General features: G+C 39.6%; 1 protein-coding gene across 4 annotated transcripts in view; it reads right to left on the bottom strand.

The window, feature by feature from the left end:
- The window catches only part of LOC124711518 (ATP-binding cassette sub-family C member 5-like), a 538,718-nt gene that overhangs the window by 399,087 nt on the left and 116,052 nt on the right, over positions 1–23,579 (bottom strand). For all 4 annotated transcript variants that reach the window (XM_047241664.1, XM_047241655.1, XM_047241649.1 and 1 more), the window contains 2 exons: positions 10,978–11,068; positions 2,194–2,367 (listed from right to left, as the gene is read on the bottom strand). In XM_047241664.1, the coding sequence (XP_047097620.1) occupies positions 2,194–2,367; positions 10,978–11,068 (265 nt within the window). The remainder of the gene's footprint in view (positions 1–2,193; positions 2,368–10,977; positions 11,069–23,579) is intronic.

Below are 23,579 nucleotides of genomic sequence, written 5' to 3' on the forward strand. Positions count from 1 at the left end.
TTGAAATGTGGTGGTATAGAAGGATGCTGCAGATTTTATGGATATATTGAATGAATAATGAGGAGGTACTGAATAGATCAGAGTAAAACAGGAATTTGTGGCACAACTTGACTAAAAGAAGGGACTGGTGGCAAGAAGAGAAAAATTTTTCATCAGATGAATACAGGGTTATAAATACAAAATGAAACAGGGTATTGCAGGAGAAAGTCTACTAATAAATAAGGCAACAGGAATTAACAGGGTAGTGAATGCATTCTGGAAGCCAAGACAGATATAAAGCCAAGACCTGTCACAGTAGTACAAGTCCATACATGAGCTAGCTCTGCAGGTACTAAAGAGATTGAAAGAATTTATGATGACTTAAAAGAAATTATTCAGATCTTTAAGGGAGGTGAAAGTTTAATTGTGATGGGAGATTGGAAGCCAATGATAGGAAAAGTAAGGAAAGGAAAACTGGTAGGAGAGCATGGATTGGTGGAAAGGAATGAATGGGGAAATCACGTGACAGTATTTTGCAGAAATCACAATTTAATAACTGCTAACACGTGGTTTACAAATCATGAAGGGAGGTTGTATATACGGAAGAGATCTGGAGACACCAAAAGATTTCAAATGGATTATGTAATGGTCTCACAGAGATCTTGCAACCAGATTTTAAGCTGCAGAACATTTCTGTGGGTAGATGAAGCTCCTGGCCATAATTTATTGTTAATGAACTGTAGACTAAGCCTGAAAAAATTACAGATAGATAGCATATTAAGGACATGGTATCTGGATATATAGTGAGTGGCAGATATATAAGCTGTGAGTGCAGTGTTCATAGACCTAAGTAAGTTCATTACTGATAAGTGCTTAGCACCTTCACAAATAGAATGCAATATACATATTGTAGTAACAATTTTACAAATGTAAATGCAATTACAAAAAAGAAACAGACATTCAGTGAAGGGGCTGAAAATTTAAATGATTGTGAGGAAAAAGGGGTACAATAAAAGGAGTCAGAATATATCTCACATGAGAGAGCATCTAAAAGGACACTGATGTGTCTCCTGGTAAACTGCAGGAACACAATCGGGAACGAAACAGAATTTTGTACATTAATTGGAGGAACTGAGGCTGTTATTGTGGTAGCTGTAGATTCCTGGCTGGCAGCGGATATGGGGACAGGGAAGTTTTTTCCAAAGGATACCATGTATACAGATGGCACAGAGGGACCAGAAGGGGTGGGGGGGGGGGGGGTATTTATTTTAGTGCATTAAGTATATGAATGCAAACAGAATTTCAGCAATAATGACAACAAAATCCTAGGGGCATGATTCAGCACTTGCAGAGGGGAAGAGTTAGATGTAATAGCCTTATAGAGAATGCGAAATGGGAAATGAAATTGCATTATTGTTGAGAAATTGTTGGATTGCGGGAACATCTCTAAACTGAAGAGCAGGTAACTTGGAGGATACCTAACATGCCAAGAGTGCATTTGTAAGGAAAATTAGACTCACAGGGCTCTGGAAGCATCTGAGTTGTGGGCTGGAGAAAAATTTTAAAAACTGAGTGGGCAGATAAAGTACTAGAGAATACACAGAGGAAAAGGTGATCCACTGATCAAAGTTGTGCTATGGTAATTAGAAGTAGTCAAAGACTAGAGCGTGTAAAACATACAATCAAGAGTATTGGCTGGTACAGTAGGTATGCGAAGGTGAAATGATTGATACCAGCTACAAAGGGACACAGCCTCATACTTTACTGTTGTATTTCCTTCAATCTTGGTTCCTGAGCAGCCATCATGTCTGTCCTTTATACTGTTCGGTAAACCATTATTTCTTCCTTACTTTTTATTGGACTCAAAAAGCTACTGAATTATAACCTTGGGAGGTGTATATCAATTTACTGTCAATGGGCAAATAGAACTTTTTCTTCCATACATATTTTTCTTTTTGTCCTCAAGTATCTGTTTATATATGATTTAGATTATACGTCTCATGACCATTTACATAGGATTATTATTGTAATAATCTGACACATCCTACACCCTAGCAGTACACTCATGTCAAGGAACCATGGAACTTAAAAATAAATAAATAAATAAACTCTTACAATCTTTATTTACAGTTAATAGTTATGTATAATTATTGTACTGATTAAAAACCTGTAATCTTGAGGCTACGCAGTAAAACAATAAAATTCATAGCTCACCTGAAGTGGATAAAACAACAAGAATGATGTCATACCAAGGACTGCCCACGGACCCAACAGCCACAATATGTAACTCACGCCACAAATTATTACAATTGGCCCTCCAATTATCATTGGTACAAACAAAGCCATATCCATTATCTTCTGTCCATCGTTGGAAAATATATTTATGAGCTAAAGGATGGCAAAACAAATAATTAAAGATACGTAACTTTTCATTGAAATATAATACAAAATTGCACTCAACTTTAGTCGTATTGAAATATACTGGTTTTCACAAATCATAGTAATACACAAAAAATAATAACTCGAAACATTGTTTGTTAAATGTATTGAAATTTGAGCAAAGCATAAACCTGAAAAGCTGGCATAAAACAATATATGCTCCATGTTAGAATACCAGTGAAACACACACAATGATATAGAGGAAGCAGCATCAATACAGACTCTAATTACCACCTCAAGCAGGAATACAATACATGCAGTTATAGGTAATGTGGTTACTGAGAGAGTTGGTGAGCTCCTCAGGAAGTGACTTTCAACCTCCTTGCAAAGTTTCTCTCAGCACAGCAAGGGTCTTAAGAAAAGGCTCATGAGTTTCATAAATATGCTTTATGGGATTCGGGTTGGGACATCAAGTTGGACGAATGACATACCCCAAATGTAAGCTATGGAATGTTGTTGTCTCTGAAATGATCCCAGGGTGACAGAGCATTGTGATTTAATAGGATGCATTCATCACTTATTGCATTAGCATGAGGATGCATATTATCATCACGGATGTCACTTGTACAGGTTTGCACAGTCACTGTTCACACAAAAAGAAAGGGATGTCTCTATGTCCATCTAAAGATATACTCATATACCACAGGCATTGGCATGGCCCTTCAGGGAAATGTAATGCCCAATAATGTGTTCACCATAACAAAATATGTCTGCTACAACTTTTTATCTTAAACCAAATTTCACCTACCAACACTATGATCCTCGACTGATTTGGAGTGCAGTGTATTGGATAATCATTGATACACACTCAGGAAAAGGTGTGCCAGAAAAAAAAAAAAAAGGGTACATGGCTGTCCAAAGCGACACCACTGAAAAGTGTGCCTACTTGGTTGTTGCCTGACCCAAAGAGACTTAGCCACAACCTAGGGTTTGTTTCCAGAATTAACCTTTCAGTCTGCAATAAAGTGTTTGCGGTTTTGAAACTTCCTGGAAGATTGAAACAGTGTGCCAGACCAGAGCTTGGAAATTTAAGGTTTCTGGCCTAACACACAGTTTTCATCAGCTAGAAAGTATATGCTCTACTGCAGAGTGAAAGATTCATTTTAGAAATAATGTCTGGGATGTCACTAAGCCATTTTATTTGAGCTATCATTTCTTCAAGGAATGCTAGTCCAGTAAGAAATGTTTCAGTGAAATCTTGAAATTGAGTGAGAAGTTCTGGCAGAATTGCAGCTGCTTGAGCATTCCCTGAATTGGCAAGAGCATTGCCTGTGAAAGACATAGTTCCATGTTAGAGTCCGTTACCACCACACAACATTAATAAGTGAAGAAGTTTCAAAACAGTGGACACTGCTCTTCAAAGTCAATTATTTATCTGTCCAGTTTCTGCAAAGAAAGTCTTTTTTCATAAAAAAAAGCATCCTCTTTAAAATATTTAATCAAACATATAACTTGAAACGTTATTACACATAAACTCTGAACATTTCCTGGCAAGTTTCAATATGCAAAAGTGAAGCCTCTATATAAGTTAGATAACAGAAATATCAACAAATATAAACCAGGAAAATGTCTAGTTTTGATGTTGCAAAGGTTACTTATACATAAAGTGAGAATTCACATACACTGGGCACTAAATTACAGAATTGCAGACTAGCAGTATATGCTGTGTTTTGTTAAAAGCATTTGACAGCACAAAACATAATATCAGTTTCAATAACTTAGTATATTATGGTGCCACAGAAAATTCTGTAAAACTGTCCATGTGATGTCACTAAACAAAAAAAAAAAAAAAATACATTTTGTCCATTTCTGTGACTCTTCATTATGGTCTTCCAATTCCTCATCAGATTGCAATCACTTTGTTCATTATGAAATGCATTTTTTTTTTAATTTTTACAAGAAGTGTGATATGTTACAAAAATTAAGTTACAGACTTTTGCAACATAGGAGAATCAACAGTTTGACTCATTGTACAGAAAAAAGGATAAAACTGCTGATTTTAATGATTGTGACAAAAGGTAGAGTGTGACAAACCATCCACTTGAAAATGAGTGTCATCAAAATAACTATTGTTGGACAACGTATCCACTGTAGACATTTATAACATGCGTGCTTGTTGAACTGATACTGTGATTCAACATTAGAATAATTAGAAAGAATTGCTCTACAATTGAATCATGTTTTCTGTTACATAATGTCAGTGGTCAGGCCAGAAAACACTGCCTACTAATGAACTGCCTACTCAACACATACACCACTAAACATACACCAGCCACTTATAACTGTATATCTACAGATATACTCTGCAAAACACTGGGAAGTGCATGGGAGAATGTGCTTACATTGTACCACATGTTAAATGTTTCTGTTGAAATCATGTATAGAGGATGGGAAGAATGACTGCTTAAATGCCTCTGTGTGCACTGTAATCAGCCTAACCTTGGCTGTGCTGTCTCCATTGGAGAGTCGAAGTATATTTTTGTGTTTCGATGTGAGAGTTGAAGTATATTCTTGTAGATTCTTCCCTTAATACTCATTCTTGCAACTTTGTCAATAGGCTTTTGCAGTGTAACTGGTGTCCATCTTCAAGCGTCTGTCAATTCAGGTTTTCAGCATTTCCCTGACACTTTCCTGTGAGTGAAACAAACCTGTGACCATTCGTGCTGCCTGTCTTTTAATATATTCAGTACCCCTGTCAGTTCTATTGAGCATGTGTCCTACACACATGAACAATATCCTACTATGAAATGCCAAAGTGTTTAGTAAGCAGTCTTCTTTGTTGACTGATTGCATTTCCACAGTACAATCGAAGGAGTACATTCACTTGGGTTTGAAAGCTCTCATGAAAGATATAGACTATATCAGTATTGTATGGATGAAGAATGCCAGTTAGAGTTCATAACCCATTTGCCAACAATATGCAAGAATTGGGTGACCTGTGCATGAATATTTGGCACCATCTACGATTGGTGTTGTAGCAACAATTAGTAGGTACCTCATTAGAAGAACTGGTACTGTTACCATGTCAAAGATGGACTATTGCACTTTCATTTGGGTTGACATAATGCTCCAGCAGGACAGAACAGCAAAATCTTTATAAAATGCTAGCTGAAGTTATCAATTTTGTAAATTCAAAGAAATGAGGAATGGAAAACTTGTGCCCCTTGACAGATTGGAGTCCACCACCCACTGATTTAAGTTTAAAAATATTGATATAGGAGGAAGCACAAATTGCACACAATTATAATTCCACAGTATCACTTCTTAGTCCATAAATGAAGCAAGCTACACAAGACATAGGTAATTTCAATATTATTATAGGTCAGCTACACCTAAAGAGCAAAAGAAGACTATAAATTTTACTTATTACTTAAAAGAACAAAGTGCCTTCACACAACACAGCCTGAGTGTTACAGAACACTTAGGTGCACATTTAGGAACTGTTCCTATAGGATCATTCACAATAATTCTGTAGGAAGAAAATGCTGGCTTAACCATTTTTACTTTGATAATGTGTAAGAAAATGTGCATCACATTTTCTCTTTATGGTGCTTGATTCGCTCACTAATAATTTCCACATGAATGAGAACTCAAAATCAGTGCATCCTTGTCAACTGACTTATGACACTATCACTTTAAATAAGTAACTTTGTTTTGTACATATCAGTGATAGAAACTGATCTTTATTGGCACAGAAGCACCAAAAGTGGTGCACATCATTTGGTATATGAATCAGTTCATTTCACAAGCAGCTGTCTGATGAAGAAGGTCTTAGACTTAATGGGACTGGAGTATGTACCTGCAGAAGAATGCAAAGGGTAAATTTTGTGAAGCTGTTCAGAAGGATACAAACCATATGGCAAGGAAACTGGATGAAGAAGAGAACAAGATCTGATCAGAACATTGGAAAAGTATGTTTAGCAGGAGAGAGAAAATGTGCATCAAGGGAGAACAGTGGATAGAGGTGTTCTTTTACATTATAAAATCAGAAAATCATAACCTTGACATGAGCAGTTGATCCATTTGCAATATATCACACCTTCTGGTTGTGACATAAATCTTTCTGTTCAGTTTTGTGGTTTTATCTATCATTTTAATCTTATTTTTCTTATCACGTATTCTTCATAATCGATTAGTCACTCACTTGAGAAATTTTATCTTTATTTCATCTAGTTTTCTATTGTCTTAAAATAAATGAAGAAAGTCAGGCATAATTTGTCTTTTCCTGGGAGTTGTGAAGCTGAGCGGATGCAAAGAGTGGCACACTCACATTCACATTCTTGTAACATATTTGCTAAAATAAATAAAGTGTCTTAAGATCAGTTGGTGTGGACTGCAAGATTATCAGACTGTTCAGTTATTTTACTTATGTTTAAAAAGGACAAAGAAAGGCAGCATATTGAAAAAAGTAACCAAAAGATTTCTTCAACAATTTGCAGAGAAGATCAAATTATTTGAGACATGGTATGATGCTCCAGGACCAACCTCTGAACCTTTGGATTGAGCATTTTATACTGAATTAATGTGAAATAATAATTAACTACAATTTATTTAAATAAAATTTAACCTGTACATATTTCTTTTTCATGTATTCGACCTCAAAGATAAATGATGAGAAATTTATTAAAAAAAAACAACAACAAACGAAAGAAGCTATGACAACCGAAAAGGATGATCAGTGACGGAGGTAATATGTAAGTTGTACAATTCAGTTTATAAATTCAGAGTCAGGTAAAACATATTCGTAGTGCATGAATTCTTGGACAGTATTTATTCCTCCATACAGTGCATAGCTAGATAATGAATTCAGGAAATGGTGGATACCGAGGCGAATAAGAGGACATTGTAATAAGTGAACATGCACACAATTTCAAGAATTTGTGGTGATTATTGATAAGTGAAAAGCATGTTTTATCTGTGAGTGACTTTCTTTGGAGCTGCCCAATGCTGGATTTCTCACATGCTGTAACACTCATGTTTTTTGCTGTATTGCGTCTTGTTATTCAGTGTTTAATAAATGTAGTTCCATTGAAATGTATGTTATTAATGCCATACGTTACCTTAACTGCATGAATAACCACAGAGGTGACTCGACAACCGTTAGCAACATTACAAAACTGCAAGTTTTTATCACCTTTATTTCGAGTGCTTCGGTTCCCATTGTTCACCACCGACAAGGACCATATTATTCCTTCACGTTTGGACTTCTCCATACCAACAGTGAGGTTTGACCATGAATCTGCTAACATATCTACCTCATCACGCATGGCTATGGTGGAATGGCATAACTTTGTTTCACAGGTTTTCAATGCTACCTAGCCAGCCTCACCTGGCACAATATGGCCAACATCACCTGCTCCCTGCATGGCAACCACACCACACCAAGTGGCCTGCTCACCAACCTTGTCCCTGTAACGGACATCACCACGCCATTCCACAACACTCTGCTGGCACAGAGACGAAGTTGGAGCTACACGGCCCATTTGGTGAGTCCACAGCATGTTGCCTCGCTCCACACAGCTTCTCATTCTGCAGTGTTCTCTCAATTTGCGTTGATGAAGCCAGCCCCCCTCCCCCCCCCCCTCCACCACCACCACCACCCCACCCCCCACAAATCCCCCATGCTGTGGCAGGCTCCACTCACACGGTTTCATTTTTGCATGCTTACTTGGCAATACCGGTTGCCTCTGCTGCTTCAGTTTGCCTGCATGCTCACCAGGTGTTGCAATTCACCTTTTCCGCTCAGCTCTACCACCCACTTATTTGGTGATGCCAGTCGCCTCTGCTGTGTCAGACACCTGCATCTTTGTGCATCTCTCCCACCTGCATGAATTTTCGGCAACACTAGTCACTTCTGAAATGACAGACACCTTCGCTCTTGCACCTTCTACACAACCCGCCTCCCACTTGAATGGATTTTCGGTCACACCAACTGCTTCTGCTGTGCTGGACACCTTCAGTCTCATACCTTCCACCTCGGTTCTTGTCGCAGTGACCTACAGCACCCATACTCTGCTCGCACACACTTGTTGAGAAAAAGGGATTTTGACTTGAGAAATAATATATATGATATTATACACACTTTTATTTGCCATACCAACTAAAGCATCTACTCACTCTCCTTATAAACTGTGATTACTGTTCTTTCTTGTTTCATTCTTCCCACTCTGCATTTATTTCATTTTCCCCATTCTCTCTCTCTCTCTCTCTCTCTCTCTCTCTCTCTCTCTCTCTCTCTCTCTCCACCTCTGTCCCTACTTGCAATATTTTCTTCCTGCATCTATTGCTTGACAAATCAGTGACTATGTCTGCCGTAACCTAGATGCAAGCTCGTGTTCTTCCCTAACCCTTGTATTGCACTGTCATCTTTCTTCCTCTTCTTTCTCTTTTGCCCAACAAAGAAACCTCAGAAGAATAAAGCAATGAATATGTCAGTTTTTAATATAAGTATCTTCCAGTCTGATGCTGCTTTGTAGTTAGATAGGTAGATACATTCTTACAAGCTTATTTTGATGCATCTATGTTTATGACTCTTGTCCACCAGAAATATTTGCTGATTTATACAATGGCAGAAAATATTTGGTTGAATTTTTATTTGCACCTTAAAGTTTGCCGTGAAGGAATAAAATGTGTAAAGTAAGTATAAACAATTTCCATTTCATGGTACTGTGTATGAAAGAAATGGCAGATGATTTGCTTTGTAAAAGGAGGATATAAACTGTTCGATATTAACACGTACTGTAACTAAGAAAAACTAGCTAAACAGTAAGAGACCAAATGTGAGGCCATCATGAATATTAATAGTTGTGAAAGTTTCTGTACACTAGTCATCTACAAATGGATAAGCATGCATACAAGTAGTTTGGTTATAGTTCTAATAATAATGAAATGGAGCCTAAGTAGTGCTGTAGTATGTATTTTTATGTAGACGATATCATATTATAAGTTCAAATATTTGTTTTATGCTGTATTCTATTATTTGTTTGAGATGCACCTTGGATGCCTTTCAGAGAATGAAGTTTTGCAGTAGATATCCCTAAGTCACAGCTTAGGGTTGCATGGTGCTAGCAACACTGCGCAGCCAGCCAAGGAGGATCTCAGAATACTCTGTTCTATGAAAAACCATGGAGGAGCCAGTTAACAATAACAAATATTTAAAACTTAAATTAATGTAAAACTTGTATTTTCATTGTTTTAAACTGATGGTACTTATTTCAAAGAAAATTATTATAACAGAAGCTAAACAATAATGGAAATTCTTGGATGGAGCAATATATAAACTAAGTGGACTGATACATAACAGATACATAACTGACACATATCAGAAAACAGCATTCTTACTAGGTTTTGAGCTCTTGCTCTTTTTCTAGTTACACCCATTCACAAACACAACCACACAGACACGTGTGTGTACACTCCCACAGCTGCAGTGAAACTAATTACTGATGATCAATAACTGAAAGCAGTCGAGTTGCCCAGGCTCATGGAGGCAGGACGTGACAGGGAAGAATGCACGACACAAGGAGGGGGCAACAGGATAGAGCAAAGCAGGAGTTATGACAAACAACTCAGTGGTTGCACAAGACAACAGGAGTTTACAGTGTAGAACACAAAGGAGATATAGAGTGATGGAGGCTAACTTGTTTCTCACTGCCTCCCCCCCCCCCCCCCCCTATCTTTTTGTTTCTCTCTCTCTCTCTCTCTCTCTCTCTCTCTCTCTCTCTCTCTCTCTCTCTCTTCCCCTCCCCCTTTCCATCTCTGTCTCTCCCCTGCATCAGTCTTTGTCACTCTATATCTCTACCCTATCAATTCCTTTTGTCCTTTTGTGCATCCACTAAGTCATCTGTCAAAAGACCCACCTCACTCTATCCCGTAATCCCCTCCTTAACTTATGTGGCCTTCCCTACCTCCTTCCCACATCCAATAGCCCAAGCAAATGCTTTCAATAACTGATAATCAGTAATGAGTATTGCTGCACCTAAGAGAGTGTACATTTGGAAGTTTCTGTGGTTGTGTGTATGAATGTATGTAATTTTACTATAAAAAGAGCAAGAGCTCAAAGGCTAGTGTGAATGCTGTTTCTTGTTACACATTTCTGTGTTCTACTCATTAGGCTGCTATAGGCAAGTGGCTGTCTTTCCCTTATTTTGATTATAATAGAAGTTAACTAATTTATTACAATTAAAGCAAAATGATACACCAAAATACATGACCACTTTCACAAGATGTGGTAAAATATATTACTTTTATTCCATGATGAATAGTATCTGAATGTTTTGCAAAAATAGCAAGATTCTATCAAAATAAAGATCCAGAGTTAGTGAGAATGTCAGATCAATATAATGTTATGAGTTATGAGTCACAGAAGAGTACAGTAATGAACTATAGATAATGGGAGATGGCATGACTCAATTTGTTAAGAGTAAAGCAAGCAAACTAATCATAATGTTCAGGCCTGGAATTTTATTTTATTTTCAGTACTTCTTCACTACACAGCTGCATACAACATTTTATTTTTTCATGAAGGCACACAAATTAGATAACTTGCCATGCACTTACCTGGCCAGTAGAGCTGTCTCCCAAATTATTGAGCCGAAATAATTTTCTGTACAGTAAAGCAAGGCAAGCTGCCCGTAACCTAATGCCTGTCCTAAACAAAAAAGATCAAATCAATTAACTGATGAAATAGCAATGTTACACACATCATTGTGTTAGATATATTGTAATTGTATTATAGCAATGTGTTAAGATTTTGATTTGGTCAATCTGTGCTGACAAATGCCACAATAGGTAACATATGTAGGGTAAACAGGTTTGTGCAAGAGTTGAATCTACACTACCAGAAAATGAAAAAAGAACACCATGAATTCATTGACCCAGTAGAAGGCAATTTTATTGATATACTCTTGAGGATGTATACAACAAATGATCCCACTGACAGAGCCATATGCACCTGAATATAGCTGACAGTGCATGTAAAATGTCAGAACTATTACCCTATACACCTTCCTTCAGCGATGCAGGCTGCAATTCTCCCATGGAGACTAATGCAGAGGTGACGAATGTACTTTTGTAGACTGACCTGCCATGCTGTTTCTACCTGCTGCCTCAACTGGGCCAGATTTCCTGCCTGTGTTGCAGACCATGGAACATGATGTTTCAACCAGTCCCAAACATGCTCAACGTGCGACAGATCTGGGGACCATGCTGGCCATGGTACATGACATACACCTTGGGGAGGAAGCTGGGTGGCACGGAATAGATGTGGATCTGCGTTATTCTGTTGAAAAAGCACATTGCCTTATTGGTGCACAAACGGTAGCATGAAAGGTTGAATGATGTTTTGGATGTACTGTGCACTGTGCAATGTTTACAATCACCAGAGGAGAACAGTTATTGTAAGATACAGCTCCCCACACATTGATACCAGGTATTGGCCCTGTGTTCCTCTGTCATATACATTTCAGATGCTGGTACTCACCTGCATGACAATGCACAAGTGTATGACCACCATTGGAACCAAGGCAGAAGAAGAGACTCTCATTACTGGTGGCAACAAGTCTGCTTTTCTTCTTCCTTAAGCACCTATCACAACACCACTGGCGGCAGGCTGCACGATGTTGGCATGTGAGCAGAAGGTGCCCTAACGGCATACAGTAAGATGCCAACAGTCATGGTGTGCATCCGTGCAACGCCGCGATTCAGACCCAAGCTGACGGCCATGTGCACCTCCTGCGGCCCACTGGTAAGAACAACCATACACTGTGGAGACCTCTCGTACCAGGTGTAATTCAATTCTGCTGTATGACCACCCCACCTCCCAAAGATCGACTATATGCCCTTGCTCAGACCCCATCATTTGCACAAATGATTCACATCCACACTGTCACAGCATGTTAACAATGTTGCAGACACAGCTGATGTCCGTATGCCACAACAAACTGGCTGCTACTGACTCTGGAGGTGAACAACTGCTGCAAAGCTTGCAACATTGCATGCCTGATAATGCAGTTCCTAGTTTGTCAGCAGTGCTGTGTGACTGATCATTGCATTAACTGCCCTCTATTGGTGTCTCGTGCAAGTACGACATGCACTAGTCACTTGCTTCTAGGTGCACCTTTTTTTTCGTTTTCCAAGAGTGTATATGTATTATGGTTCAATTTTTCAAGGTGATCTAACTAGCATTTAAGAGTACCAGCAGTATTCATAACATACCATCTCCTTTCAGTGTACTGGCATTCTAAATTCAGTAGTTCAATAATGACGATCCTCAAAACATAACTGCATGTATGGCCTGAACTAAAAATTTCTCACGACATTTAAACATTACTTACATAAAATTACTCTTTTGAATACTCTTTCTCAATCTGATAAACACTCTTCCTAAAATTAAAAAATGTTTGATCACATGATTAAGAACAACATTTGGAGACATCAAATGAGTCCAAATTCATGCCAACAGAAAATATAGCTTGAAACTATCTAATTCTTAGCATTGTATGAACAACTGTCCATCAACTTCCAGTTGCCTCAGTGTGTCTTGAGTTTTCCTCCCACCAAATAGCAACTTCTTCTACATCAACATTTTTTACATGTATTATCATTACACAATAAAATTTCCAGTGCAGTGTGGTGGCATACAATGGCCAGTCAATCCCATTGCATGGCCAGATCACGTATAAAAATGTAACTTCACAACTATCCCAGCTAGTAGTCAACTCTTGGAAATTAACCAACATTTTTGGCTTAGTTGCTTTTGTGATTTTTAGGTTTTTCATTCATAACAAGCTAAATCTGGTTTCAACTGTGATGCCAGACACAGAACTTGAAACTTCGTATGTGCAATGGAAACTCCAGGTAGGAATGTCAAAAATGTAGAGAAAAACGATTTGCCATTTACCATAAAGAACACACATCAAGTTGCAGACAGGCACAATTAAAAGACACTTACATAAAGCTTTCCGCCACAGCCTTCATCAGTAAAGGAGAGACATGTGCTATTCACACACACAAACAAGCATACCTCATGCTCACACGACCACCAACTTCAGCATCTCGGGCCACATCTCTTTTACTGATGAAGGCTGTAGCTGAAAGCTTTATGTAAGTGTCCTTTAACTGTACCTGTCTGCAACTTGACAGGTCTTCTTTATGGTAAATAGCAATCTGTTCGACTGATGACCTCAGAAGTTAAGTCGCATAGTGCTCAGAGAGCAATCTGTCTTTTACTATATTGTGTGCAATTCAACTGTTTGAGCCCGCATTTGGTCGTACAACAGAGTTCTAGGCCCATGTACACTTAAAGCAATCAGCAGTGCCTACATTTTGCAGAGCTCATCCAGTGCCTTTCACCATGTGTGAGTGAGTTAAAGCAGAACTGGATAGGTTGCAAAGTATGAGATTTAAGTCCTCAGTACTATCTAACCAGTGTGCTACGTCCAGAGTCACAGTTAAGAGACCAAATGGATCAGTTAGACTTTATGGTGATTTTAAGTCTACTGCTAAAGCTCAAGCAAATGTTGATCCTTATAAATTATAGAGTGCAGCAGTCAGTCATCCTTTTTTAGATTTTATTATGCAAATCCAGATTTTAGCTAGTAGCTAGCCATTCTCAATGCACTATTTTCTATTATCAATGCATGTAAGTGCCTGTCGTTCAGGCGACAGTCACAGTTCTTTGAATACTACATACAATAGGACCGATGACTGTAGCAGTCTGGTCCCTTTAATCCCACAAACCACACTACATACAGTAGTATTCAAAGAACTGTGACTGATGCCCTAACAACAGGGACTTACAAGCATTGAAAATAGAATACTACATACAGTAGTATTCAAAGAACTGTGACTGATGCCCTAACAACAGGGACTTACAAGCATTGAGAATAGAATACTACATACAGTAGTATTCAAAGAACTTAGACTGACACCCGAACAACAGAGACTTACATGCATTGAGAATAGAATACTACATACAGTAGTATTCAAAGAACTGAGACTGACACCCGAACAACAGGGACTTACATGCACTGAGAATAGAAAATAGTGCATTGAGAATGGCTAGCTACTAGCCGAAATCTGGATCTGCATAATAAAATCTAAAAAAGGATGACTGATTGCTGCTCTCTATAATTTATATGTCACATAACAGTCGCTGAGTGCACCCAATTTCCGAATGGAAGGTAACCTGATGAAAATGTTGATTCACATCTAGTTCCTAGGCCAAATGTAGTGTTAGCAAAGTTGGTTGGAACCATTGTTTTTCAAAAATAAATCTCACTAACGCCTTATTTCAGTTGCATGTAGATGAGCAGATGAAGTATTTTCTAGTGGTTAATTTGCCATTAGGCAGCATCGTTATAACAAGTGGCCATTTGGGGTCACAAGCATTCCCATGATATTTCAGAGACACCTTGAGCAACTCATCCAAGGTATCCACAACTGTGTTCATTATTTAGATGACTTGCTAATTACTGGAGCCACGTGGGAGCAACACCTGTGCAACCTACTAATGTTGTTTTAGCAGCTCCATGTCCATGGTCTGCAATGTCATTATGATAAATGTAGTTTTTTTGAGCCAAGCATCAAGTACCTGGGGACTTTATTAAGTAAAGGGCTTATGCCCACAGGATCTCATAGAGGCACCAACTTACCAGCTCCTAAGAATGTCAAAGAACTACAGTTATTCCTCAGCAAAGTAATTTATTATGCGAAGTACATTCCTAATAAAGTCCAGATTTGCCCTCTATCACCATTTGGCCATGATCTCCATAGCCACTCCAGGGAAAGGCTTGCCCACCAGCCTGACTGCTACCACTAGAATGTCCACCCCCATTTAGGCATTGAGAGGTGGTCAACAACTACCTGTGAAGGGAGCTGATGGATGTGAAACCGTTTTCTCTCCCTAAGTCACTTCCAGCTCCCACCATCACCACCAGCAGGCCCCTCACAACACAACTGATGGAGGTTGGGCATTTTCGGACTGAGGCGCCCATAGAAGCCAAACTGCTGATCCCATCTCCGCTACGACCTAAACCCACTTCCTTGCAGCGAAGCCCAATGTGCTCTCCGGAAACCATCAGTCATCCAGGTCTCGCCCAGACAGCACCATCTTCTGGTCCAGCTGATCACATCGAGGGCATGTATATAATACAGGAGCCTTTTTTCTGGGGATTCCGGCACCTCTTTCTCCCCTTCCTCACTGAAGTCGGCAGGGGGTAAGGTTTAGTATGTGACAGTGATTTGGATTCCTACCCAGTCCGAGGATCAAAAGGAGGAACACATCAGAGATACAGAGGTTACATATTCTCGCTATAGTTTGCTTCTGTGCGAAGTGCTGCTACTGCCGCAACCACGTCACATGGAGCCAGCCACTGATGTGATTATGTCGGTCAACACCGTGGCCCGGCTCTTGCCAATTGTTAGTTTTTGAAGCCTTTTGTTACTCATCATCAAATAGCAGGGTTTGACCTTACCTGTATTATGTTTGTGATTTGGATTGCTCCCTGGACTATCACACATGTTTAAGACATCTTTGCTTTGTTCTGGACTTGTTTTTGGTTAGGCCGGTATTACACTATCAAATTTCTTTGTCCAATATCTTTGTCCAATATCTTTGTCAAAGATATTTGATAGTGTAATAGGGACTTTGTCAAATGTCGTCCAATATTTGATCAAATGTATGGCCTCGCTGTATATTTGATCAAAGAAACCGCTTGTTTTCTGTTCACTGCAATGTGACATGTTACCACATGGAGCGCTAGAATCGCTGCAGCGCTCTGTCGTCTGTAGTGTTTTTATAACCATGCCGGTAAATACAATTGGTGTGTGCCGACAACTACAAAATTAATAGAGATGTCTGAAGCTGATGAGGTGCTTTATAACGTGAGGCACCCTGAATACAAAAATAGATTAAGAAGGTTGGAGACCTAACCTAACCTAACATAACACTCTCCTGCAGCAAGGAATCGGAGTGTTACAGTGAGCCTGTCTTCTGAAGATGTAGCACTTCTTAAGTGAATATTGTGCTTTGTGATATGAGGATACACTTCATTGAGCACATACAGAAATGTATGCTCATCCATTCTTAAGTAATTGATGTACGACTTGACGTCTTCCACTGTAAGCTCACGTAACAAGTTTTGTTGAATGCTTTTATCGTGTCGTCGTAAAACCCACAGCTTCACCCAGATTAGATTAGTTTTTCGTTCCATACATCCGTGCTGAGGAGATCCTCGTGGATGTGGAACATGTCGATTTTTTTAAGCTGAAATAACAATACTAATAGTATGAATAAATACATCATTCGTTTCTATTAAAAATTTCGCCAATGGAGTAGAAGGAGTTGGCCAGTAGTAAGTCTTTCAGGCTCCTTTTAAACTGATCTTTATTTCTAACTAAATTTTTTATGTTTCCTGGCAAATTATTGAAGATGAATGTTCCTGAGTAGTGGACCCCTTTTTGAACTAAAGTAAGTGCTTTTAAGTCCTTGTGCAGATCATTTTTGTTTCTGGTATTGTATGTATGAACTGAGTTGTTTGTTGGAAAAAGAGATATATTATTTACGACAAATTTCATTAAGAAGTAAATATACTGAGAGGCAGTAGTTAGTATACCCAGTTCTTTGAAGAGGTTTCTGCAGGATGTCCGTGAATTTACTCCACAAATAATACGTATTACACGCTTTTGGACTCTGAAAACTTTTGTTTGACTTCAAGATTTACCCCAAAATATTATCCCATATGACATTATGGAATGAAAGTAGGCAAAGTATGCAAGCTTTTTCATTTTTATGTTGCCTATGTCTGCTAACACTCGAATTTCAAATACAGATTTGTTAAGGCCTTTCTGCAGTTCTGTGGTGTGCTCCTCCCAACTGAATTTATTATCAAGTTGTAATCCCAGGACTTTTAAGACTGTCAACCTCGTATGTATGGTTTCATTTTTTCCCCCACTTCTTTTCGGCATGTGCACACAATGCAATTGGAGTACGTACAACTGCTGCGGTTAATAACAAGTTGTTGTCAGCCATCTTGAACTTTGACGAAAAATTTGATGACAGTGTAATGTCCCTTCTAGTGCTACGTCAAAGATCTTTGACAAATATATTGGACGGAATATTGGATCACATCTTTGATCAAATCTTTGACAAAGAAATTTGATAGTGTAATACCGGCCTTAGTAATGCACTTTGTGAGCTCAGCTGTCCTTGACCTCAGGAACTGCCTCTTTGTTCCAAGGGTCTCTGCATTAAGACTAGTGCGAGTGAATGAAAACTGTGTTCTACATATGCAGAGTAGGATAGGAAAATGTGGAGCAAACATTGCCAGCAGTTGCTCGTGGTTGGTGACCAACTCAAATACTCTACCAAACAGCCAATATTGGAATTTTTACATGCCACAAATGACAGAGAATCGCATTTTCTATCTGTGAGTAGTTTTGTTAGGTAGCTGACAGGGTATTAGATGCAAACGTGATTGGAAGTTCAGATCTGTTAGTTGTACAATGTGACAAGAATGTTCCAATCCCATAGGGGAAACATCTGTTGCTAGGATGTGAGGGCACCCAGGAGAAAAATGAGTGATTGCTTCATAATAAAGACAGCTTATTTTATTTTATAGATCCATTCAAAAGGGACACCAGCTTTCCAATGTCTGTTCAACAGCGCTGCTATCATGGCAGCATTTGAAAAAACCATCTACAATAATTTATTTAACAAAGTACTGACTGAAGTTCTTCTATTAGAGTGCATGGTTCACACAGCTCCTGGATGGCTTGCAGGTGGGATTTTGTTGTTCTCATTCTGTCTTTTCCCATAACACTTCATAAGTACTCTAATTCTGGTTTTAAGAAATGAGCACTTCTGCACATTGCAACAGAGAATGTTTGCAACAGTACTGTGGAAACCTGCTAGAGGTTGCATGAAAGGTGTTCTTTGCCTATTTTGCTTACTATGATGTCCAAACAATTAGAGCAAAGGAAAATGTCATGCAGTAATGGCTCCAGGAACCTTTGAAACATTGCTGGGGCATTTGCTACACCAAACAGCAGACTACAGGATTGATATAATCCACATTCTGTATTTATGGACATGAATGTTTGACACTGTGTCAAAGGGAAGCTGGAAGCTGTGTCAAAGGGAAGCTGGAAGTATGCTTCAGAGAGGTTGATCGAGTAGCAATGCCCACCCCAAGGTGTGAGAAAATAATTCTTGGGTCTATGGTACTGGATAGGTATCTGGTACAGTTTGGGTGTTAATGGTACAGTTTGGGTGTTAACTGTGGGCTAGAACCCGCTGCAGATGCAAGAAGATCCATGTGTTTAATGGACTACTATGATGTGGTATGGCTGCAGAGTTCATGAAATTGGTGCTGAATTCCCCACACTTGAGGTGACTTACTTCATTCTGTATGGACTCTGATGGCATAGGATACAGTGTGAGTATTTGAAAATCACAGAATAGTGATATGTGCTGAAAACCATTTAGCACATCCCAAAATTGCTAAAGGGAGAGGAATTTGTTACAAATGTGCTGATTTTTTGAAAGGGTGTGACTTCTGTTATCACATGAGTAGTCTAAAATTGCATTAAATCATTTATTATGTATGGAGCATCCTTATGACTGCCATTACAAACTGAAGATACTGGATAACTAATTTTTATGTCACCAAGGAATACCATACATCCAAAACTGGAACTGCAGGGACATGCTATGTGGCAGGAACTGACAGAGTTTTAATTGTCCACTTGTCACTTGTAACAACACTGCTGTAGTGACAGTATCCAATTGAAACAGTACCCAGTGTCCAGGGATATGGCCACATGTGCCTTTCACAGCATCCATCCCATGTTGTATGGAGAATGTTGATATTCACTGGTGGCAAGGACTTTGTATTTCATCTTCAAGATATGTGACAAATGGTGTAATGTTCTCTACTGCCAGTTATTTTTTGAAATGTAGCTTTTATATCGAGTTATACCATTCATCTTTTTGCAGACTATGGCTGTATCATCTTATGGATTACTGCTTCAAATTCTGCAGTCCTTGCTGGAAGATAAATGTTTAGCATGCTTTTCATTTTCAGGAATAAATACAACACTTCTCAGATCTTTGTGTCACATATTCTTGAAGTATAATACAGCTATCTTCTCATGACAAACAATGATTTTTGTAAAAACATTACAATAATCTTATAAACCAGAATATCCATGTAAAAGTCAACTTGACAGTTCAAAATATGAATCAATGAATTACTATAATCTTTTCTTGTTTGTCCCCAAGTTGATACCAGCATTGTTCAACTGGAGCTTTAATTCCAGGACTGACATGCTGCTCCAACCTGAGCTGACAATACTTAGAGTATTCACAAACACAGGTACTTCCTCTCGTAAAATTACTGTGATCACTGTCCCACATTGAAGACACACATTGTCTGTTGACATAACATCTGCATCTACACCTACATCTTGTTATGCTTGTAAGTTGCCATATGAAAAATAAATGATGAAGTCACTCTCCTGTACAACAATTTATTATGTCATCCTATTGTTCACAGGTGTTATTTGTCAGAAAGGTAAATGTAGGCTTACGCATCACTCTTCCAGGGTGATACGTAATACCTCAACAATGGTGCAGTGGCCTATCCAAACACAGATTGTAAAAACACCTCTGTGATGGGGACGGTGTAGCAACTGTGGTGATAACAGAACTTGGGCCAAAGAGAGGCACCCTTCGAAACATGAGACAGGCTGGCCCAAAGTGGGTGGCTAAGGCAGCTCTTATTTGAAACTGTGAACACAACATCTTTCAGTTTTGATATAAGGCACTGAGCTTCCTATGTTACTTCAAATAATTGTGTGATGGCTGGGACATGTTCCAATGTAGAATCTGTTAATCTGAAGGTGTGAATCAGGACTTGATGGGTGTGTCTCAAACCAACCTGTCTTATATGATGCTATCTGAATAAGATTTAGAAAATCCATCTGCTGTGCAAGTGAATTTACAGTGTCAACTAATGCCTTCGAGTTTGATGGCCCATTGTAAGTATGTCTGTCCTAGTTGTTTAGTGCACTGAAAGAACTGCAGTCATTCTGAGCCGACATGCTCTCAGTGGACAAAGTATTGCACTGGTTTATCCATGAGCTCATCCAGGGTGAAGGCAGGCAGCTCCTGCTTGGGGGAAGGAGGGGGGAGACCGGGTGATCTTCTATACCAGCCGAAACATTTGCAGTCAGCACCACATCAGGAAGCATTCCCAACAATAAGAAGCATCAGTTTTGTGTCCTGTCATGAGTTGATGGGGCAGGCATGTTGTACGAACTTCATTCCTCACAGACACTGTTGAACATAGGGAATATAGTTCATTACACAGGGAATTGGCCCTTGTGGGCCATGATGATTGTGAGGTCACCTCAGAGCAAGTCAGTAACTGATCCGTAAATTGTTATTGCTGTACCTGCTAAAGTGCAACACCTGCCATTAGTGCTAATAGTTTTTTACTTGTAGTTCCAGTTGTTTTTGGTATTTTTTGATGAGCTTAAGATATGCTAGCCCATCTCTAACACACTTATGAACTGGCTAGATCTAGATACTGCTCTACACACATAATGATTATGGTCACAGATATTTTAGTTGACCTCCACACACGAGACTAATAGCTTCTCAACATTTGCAGTAGATATGCAAATAATTATGATTAAAGAATTTACTGGCCATCAATCATTAAATTGCCATAGCCTTATATCAGGGAAAAACTGAAGTCCATAAGAACACAACTGAAGTAAAAGGAACTGACACTTGATGTTCCAGAAGTTCAGTGCTTATCAAAAGGTGCAATCAATGATACTAGATAGCAACTTGAGCAAGTTCAGTTCTATCATCTGTAGATGAGTGTTCCCGACAGGAGCATAATACCTTGTCAGTACAGCAGGGTAAGACAGCAAATTCAGCAGAGCCCTGCAGAGCAGGTAGATAAACAGAGTCCAGTGGCAGGGGCAGCAAGAAATGGTGGGGTAGAATAGAAGGCAATGATCTGCGTGAGGTGGCTGACTGAAGATAAGCTGACTTCCACCTGCTCTACAGTCACATATATTACCATATTCATGGTTCCTCATGTGGTGGATTTGTGTAGCCAGCAGTAATGTGGTGTAGTTACCACCACTTGTGGCAGAGCCACTACACCTATGTCATCTATGGTATTGGCTATCAATACATTTTTGGCCATCGATGGCTTCCTATCTCCAAAAAATTCCTCACTTAGAGAACAGGTAAGATATATTCCTTTACAGAAATCATATAATTTCTTGTGTACATTATCATGCCCATACTGTAAATATAACATCTACAGCAAATAGCTTATCACAAATGTCAGTTGCTTTTTCAAATGGAGCTGATTTTTGCTTTTCCACTAGGAAACTCTGTTAATCAAACAATGGAAAATCCAGGATGGAATGTAACAATATTATGAAAAGGAAAGTTGCTACTCACCATATAGCAGAGATGCTGAGTCGCAGATAGGCACAACAAAGAGACTGTCACAAATAAGTTTTTGGCCAGCAAGGCCTTCATCAAAAATAGATGACAAGACACACACACACACACACACACACACACACACACACACACACTCATGCAGATGCAACTCACACATGCATGACTGCAGTCTCCGAAAACAAGCCACACTGCAAGCAGCAGCCCCAGTGCATTATGGGAGTGGTGACTGGGTGGGGGTAAGGAGGTGGCTGGGGCAGGGATGGGGAGGCATAGTAGGGTAGGTGTGGGGGACAATGAACTGCTGCTAGGGAGTGCAAAGGGACAAGGTGGAGAGAGGGTAGGGCAGCTATGTGCAGATGGTTAGATGGAGGGCATGGGAAAGGTGGGGGAGAGGGGGTTAGTGGAAAAGGAGAGAAGTAAAAAGACTGAGTGTGGTGGTGGAATGAGGGCTGTGTAGTGCTGGAATGGGTACAGGGAAGGGGCTGGATGAGTGTGGACAATGACAAACGAAGGTAGAGGCAGAAAGATAACGTAGGCTATGTTGCAGGGAAAGTTTCCATCTGCACAATTCAGAAAAGCTGGAGTTGGTGGGAAGGATCCATATGACACACGCAGTGAAGCAGTCACTGAAACAAAGAATATTGTGCTGGGCAGCGTGCTCAGCAACAGGGTAGTCCACTTCTTTCTTGGCCACAGTTTGTTGGTAGCCATTCATGTGGAAAGACAGCTTGTTGGTCGTCATGCCCACACAGAATGCAGCACAGTGGTTGCAGCTTAGCTTGTAGATCACATGACTGGTTTCACAGGTAGACCTGCCTTTGATGAGATAGGTGATGTTTGTGACCGGATTGGAGTAGGTGGTGGTGGGGGTTGTATGGGACAGGTCTTGCATTTAAATCTATTACAGGGATGTGTGCCATGAGGTAATGGGTTGGGAGCAGGGCTTGTGTAGGGATGGACAAGTATATTGTGTACGTTTAGTGGACGGTGGAAGACCACTGTGGGAGGGGAGGGAAGGATAGTGGGTAGGACATTTCTCATTTCAGGAGACAACGATCGGTAGTTGCAACCCTGACAGAGAACGTATTTCAGTTGCTCCAGTCCTGGGTGGTAATGAGTTATGAGGGGAATGCTCCTCTGTGGCCGGACGGTGAGACTTTGGGAGATGATGGGAGACTGGAAAGATAAGGCAAGACAGATCTGTTTTTGTACAAGGTTGGGAGGATAATTACAGTCTGTGAAGGCTTCAATGAGACCCTCGATATATTTTGAGAGGGACCACTTGTCATTGCAGATGCAACAATCATGGATGGCTAGGCTGCATGGAAGAAACTTCTTGGCATGGAATGGGTGGCAGCTGTCAAAATGGAGGTATTGCAGGTGATTAGTAGGTTTGATATGGACAGATGTACAGATGTAGCCATCTTTGAGGTGGAGGTCAACATCTAGGAAGTTGGCTTGTTGGGTTGAAGAGAACCAGGTGAAGCAAATGGGGGAGAAGCTATTGATGTTCTGGAGGAATGTGGATAGGATGTCCTCATCCACAATTCAGATCGCAAAGATGTCATCAATGAATCTGAACCAGGAGATCAGTTTTGGGTTCTAAGTGTTTAGAGAGGATTCCTCTAGATGGTCCATGAATAAGTTGACATAGGATGGTGCTATGCGG

This window comes from Schistocerca piceifrons, chromosome 1 (assembly GCF_021461385.2).
Source record: "Schistocerca piceifrons isolate TAMUIC-IGC-003096 chromosome 1, iqSchPice1.1, whole genome shotgun sequence".
Classification (NCBI taxonomy): domain Eukaryota; kingdom Metazoa; phylum Arthropoda; class Insecta; order Orthoptera; family Acrididae; genus Schistocerca; species Schistocerca piceifrons.